Source organism: Rhipicephalus sanguineus, chromosome 2, assembly GCF_013339695.2.
Source record: "Rhipicephalus sanguineus isolate Rsan-2018 chromosome 2, BIME_Rsan_1.4, whole genome shotgun sequence".
NCBI lineage: Eukaryota > Metazoa > Arthropoda > Arachnida > Ixodida > Ixodidae > Rhipicephalus > Rhipicephalus sanguineus.
In genome coordinates this window covers 162,294,134-162,299,475 of record NC_051177.1, presented here as the reverse complement: position 1 = coordinate 162,299,475, position 5,342 = coordinate 162,294,134, and the positions used below count along the sequence as shown (strand labels likewise).

The following is a 5,342-nucleotide window of genomic DNA, read 5'->3' as shown; positions in this document are numbered from 1 at the left end:
AGCGGCGATGAGAAGACCAAAGTCGGCTCTACGACACCGTGCTTCTGCATATGACAGGTGATGTAAAATTCTTCATTACATGGGGCACACATTCTGTGCGTATGTTTAAAATCTCTTCTTGCACGTGCGGAGTCGAAGAAGAGCTTCAATCTGGCTGCGCATGTTCAACTTTTTTCCCCCACACTCGCCTTTGTGCTGAACCACGCCGTTATAACTCCATGTCATGTCCCAGCGCTGGCCGACCGCTATCTAACATGTAGCCTATTTACTATTCTGTAGTATGTAGTACTTTACGCCGAGCTGCCGTCGCCGCGTGGGTGTGTACCAGCGAATGCTATGCCTTGCACAGTGTTGAAATCCTGAGTTGCGGCAATATTATAGATTTAACGTTAATTGCTACCGGGGAACCATGATTTGCACAGATTTTTTTAAATCCACGATGTGAATCTGTGATAGTATACAGGTGACTACCGCAGTTCTTTGCCACGTGGTATTTTCGAAATGCATGGATCTAGACGGGTGCGAGCAAGTGATGCTCTCTTATGCGCTGCAGCATAGTGCTCAGGCTTCAGGAAGAGGTCGAAACAAGCGTGCGGCCTGCGAAGCTCGAAGCTTACCAGCTTATACATTTTTTTAGCGAAATCTTTGTCAACATGGCATTACACCCATCTTCACTAACCAGAGGTCGTGCTCTTGAATTCGTGTATTCTTCATGATGCTGGTTGTATTGCTGTGAGGCCTTGCTCAGTGCTTTAAGATTGGTCTTCAGGGCATAGCTTGACGGTGGTCCTGGTGGAAGCTTTCCCACATGTATTTATGCAAATGTGTGCTAATCATCATAATTACTTTCTGATAAGTGTGACTTAATTGTAATATTGCACTACTGCTAGTTGGAATCATAAGTGTATAAACAAAATTGTTTATTTTTCTGTCACAATTGTCACATAGTGCATGGTTCCCATTGCATGTTTGCATAGTTTTGTGTGACTGTGTTGGCTTGTATTGTCAACTGACTTATTTATCGATTATGACGTGTCACTTTTATTCACAGTCCAAACAAGAAATGGACCAATGTTTCAATGCATACGGAACAAAAAAAAAAGATACGCCGACCAGCCCAAACAAACATTTATGACGTCTCGGCTTTCAGCACGCAAGCCTTGATCACAATGAATGCATCACCAGAAGTGCTTCGTTTAAATGGGCTTGAGTAATCACTGCAAAGGCTGTGCGTAGATGGGGTTTCGATTTCCGTCGTTAAGATTAACTCTCTTGCAAGTGGTCTGTATGATAAGTGATTCTATACGTCGCCGAGATGCTGCCATATTTTCTATTGTGACGATTTTTGCGTTGTCTCAATCAATCTTGTGGTCATTCATCACGGCGTGTTCAGCTAAAGCGTTGTTGTGGACGCTCTTATCTTTTGTCAAGAGTGTGCTGCTGCAGACGCTTCTTGTAGTTTCCTGACTCTCCGATGTAAACATTCTTGCAGTCTGCTCAAGGTATCTAGTAAACTACACTGGGGAAACGCTCCCTGGGCAGGCAGTCCTTCACTCGCACAAGTTGATGGCACATCTTTTTGGGTGAAATGTGTGCCACATACATGTCATACTCACGTCGGACATGTGCCAAACATCCGCTTGTTCCAGAAATATGCGGTACAGGGGCTCGCTTCGTGGAAGCGGGGGCCAGCAGGAAGGAGATGTGTCAAGGTGTCATTGTCATGACAGTTGAATTTCACCTCTGCGCACCCCGCTTCCCACAAGAGGGTTGTTGTCAGCACGCTACTGCAGCGTGCCAAAAGATTGGGCTCGAAGCCACATGATGCAGGCATGGCAAAGGTACGGGACGACCTCACTCACTGTGGATACCCTAGGCACTTTATCAGTGCAATAGACTGTCAACTGTCATAACGGGTACACATTTACGCGCCTGCTTCCTGCTGGCTCCCTCCTCTATGGAGCAAGCCCCTGTACCGCTATATTTCTTGAACAAGTGAATGTTTGGTGCATGTCCTACGTGAGTATGACATGCACATGGCACAGATTCCACCCAAAAAATCGCGCCATCAACTTATGAGAGTGAAGGATCGCCTGCCCAGGGAGCATTTCCCCAGTGTAGTTTACTATATACCTTGAGCAGACTGCAAGAGTGTTTACATCGGAGAGTCAGGAAACTACAAGAAGCGTCTGCAGCAGCACACTCTTGACAAAAGATAAGAGCGTCCACAACAACGCTTTAGCTGAACGCGCCGTGATGAATGACCACAAGATTGATTGAGACAACGCAAGGAGCGTCACAACAGAAAATATGACAGCATCTCGGCTACATATGGAATCGCTTATCATACAGACCACTTGTAAAAGAGTTAATCTCAACAACAAAAATCTGAATGTGATCAATGCGAGGTCTTTGCAGCGATTTCTCAAACCTATTTAAATGAACCGCTTCTGCTGATGCATTCATTGTCAACAAGGCTTCCTTGCTGGACGCTGAGACGTGATAAACATTTGTTTGGTCTGGTCGGCATCTCTTTTTTTTCGAATGCACGGTGCCGGCCACACGGGATTCCTTCATGCTGTCGACTTCCATGTCAACACATAGCGCATGTGCTACACAAATCAAGAAAAAAGAGTGCACAAACTGCAACGGAAGGTGAGGTAATGGGAAAGCTGTATGTTTTTTTTTGCTTCAAAAGCTTTTCTGTGTGATTCCACGAGAGATCGAACATGCATGTCCGGTCGATATTTTTGTTTTGTCGGGGTTTTTTATATGTTATGTGGGCATATTCAAAGTGCACGGGACCGAAAATATTATTTCCGAAAAACGTTCCCTGCGCGCTTAAAAATATTTGTAGGTGGCGGCATGGTCGTCCTCTTTTTGCTCACTGCAATATTTTTGGATTTCACGGCCGAATTTAACGCGAGTATAAACGCTGTGACGAAAACTTTTTGCTGCTGGTTTTAATACGCATTACTGTGAATTACATCCATGCTTTTTTTATACCGTCGTCAAAAGGGAAAAAATGTGAAAAAATGACAAACGCAGCCCAAACCAAAAAAGTTTGCTAAGTTTGATGCGCCTTGGCGCCTTTCGTATTTCGCACACGAACTTCAAAACAGTATCAAATAGAGAAGGAGCCTTAGAACATTTCTGCGGAAGGTCATTTTCCTACGGGCAGCGCAAAAGAAGAAAAAATATTTAAAAGAGAGAGCTTTTTCAAAAAACTCACTTTCAAAAAATAAAATTAAAAAAAACTCCGGTCTCAATTTTGACGACAATTTTTTATCGAAGAGTGCTCATGTAAATGAAAACACAGTTTTCATATCATATGTCCTCATTTGCTTTGTTCACGAGATACAACGGGCCAAATGACCCTTGCTGTATGTGCTCACTTCAGTGCGCTTGATGGTTGTTATCAGCTTGCAATGTGCGTAAATCTACAGTTTTAATTATTTTGCTGCAGAAAAACTTTGCTATGGTGGCTTGTTAACAAGAAAAATGTATTCTCAGATTTTATTTGCGTCTAGCATGTGCGGGGGTGGGCTGCTGCCGCTCTCTAAAGGGCTAATGAGTACGCAGTTTGCAGCCCACAACCTCAACTTACCCCGCCATTATTCACTAATCAAGAGCACGTGAGATGCCGTGAGCATATGGTTTAGGTGACTTTGCCAAAACTCGCCTTGCACAGCAAACAAAGCATCTGTATGCATGGACAGGCCAGCTTAATCTGTAACTAAATGCCATAGTCAGCAGGTGCGATGTTATGGAGTTGCTTTCTCACTGCCTGCTTGCTGAGCCGTTTATTTCGCTTCCCGCTATCACATGTTTTCGGCGTCACAGATAACGGCTTCCGCATAGGCGTGCGCAGGGTTCCTCTACAGGGGGGGGGGGGAAGGTTCTTCGCGGCACTCCCCTCCCTATTAAGTCAATGTATGGGGCAGGCTTTGTGCCCCCATCTGCTTAGGTGACTAGGGAGGGCGCCCCCCCCATGCGCAGGGCTATTCTCTTTCTGTATCATTTTGACCTTTACCTCACCATTTCAGCAGCCAGAAAACATTCGGTGCAGCATAAGTGGCCGAAGCTGCCCAATGTATGAAGTGCTTTTCCACGTTGAGAACAGCAGAGGTCACCGGTGGCGCCAGACGGAGATTAGCCTTAATTTTGACGAGTGTGGCCCACAAATTAATTATGACAGCACAAAGCATTTACACACCCTTGGTCATAAAAATGTGAAAACCGTTAGCAGTTCTGGAAGCTCATTCATGACACCAGCGCAGAAGTGAGAGAATGTGTGCGGCGCTGTTCAGTATACACGCTTCGACTTGGTCTAGCTGCTCACTACACGCGATGTGCGCGGCCCATGGCTAGGTTCGTGTATTCTGTGGTGATTATTTACGCATTCACAAAAAGGAAGATTGTTGAGAAAATAATTTTTGTTGCGTCAATTTGTTTTCGTTGCTGTTTTTGTAATTGCCTACCTCCAGAAGCTACTGCCATAGGTTGAGGATATTCGCGACACCTGCGAGGTCTGCTAGAATTGCTTTACGCGCCTAAAGAAAAACCTGTCTACATCAGTGAGAACCGCGATGAGGCAGACCAGGCATTTCTTCAGAAAGAAAAAGCGATTGATATCTTGAACAGGTGCACCCACTTTCCCTCTGATGCTTGTAGGCGAGGTTGTAGGCTGCAAACTGTGTACACGTTAGCCCTTTAGAGAGCGGCAGCAGCCCACCCCCGCACACGCTCGACACAAATAAAATCTGAGAATACATTTTTCTTGATGACAAGCCACCAGAGGAAAGTTTTGCTCCAGCAAAATAATTAAAACTGTAGCTTTTTGAAAATGTCCTTTTTTGAAAAAGCTCGCTTCTTTAACTATTTTTTTCTTTTTTTGCACTGCCCGTAGGAAAACGACCTTCCGCAGAAATGTTGCAAAGGCTCTTTTCTATATTTGACACTGTTTTGAAGTTCCTGTGTGAAATACGAAAGGCACCAAGGCGCATCAAACTTAGCAAACTTTTTTGGTATGGGCCGTGTTTGCCATAAAATACACTTTCACAGATGTGCTCCGTGAAAGAGCAGCACGATGGCAGGGCGCAAGCACTGTAACATGGCTTAGTTTTTTCATATTTCATGGGCTTTTTTCTTTGTAGCACAGTAAAATGAATGTAAGAAGTATTATCCAAGAAACAATTCACTCATTGGTTTCTAAAGGTGCTGTACAACTCTGGGATCATACTTTGCGTCTTATTCAATAACTAAGATGTTGAGTATCTAAACATAATGAACGAGTTAGTTAAGAGGAAATTAAAAAATCGTCTGAGTAACTAATATAGGCT

The 5,342-nt window shown here is 44.3% G+C and overlaps 1 protein-coding gene across 1 annotated transcript in view; it reads left to right on the top strand.

The window, feature by feature from the left end:
• Positions 1 to 2,185: 2,185 nt before the first annotated feature.
• Positions 2,186 to 5,342, top strand: part of LOC119383843 (uncharacterized) — a 12,313-nt gene continuing 9,156 nt past the window's right edge. The window contains exon 1 of the mRNA XM_037652122.2: positions 2,186 to 2,655. Coding sequence (XP_037508050.1) covers positions 2,576 to 2,655 — 80 coding nt within the window. The 5' untranslated portion in view covers positions 2,186 to 2,575. The remainder of the gene's footprint in view (positions 2,656 to 5,342) is intronic.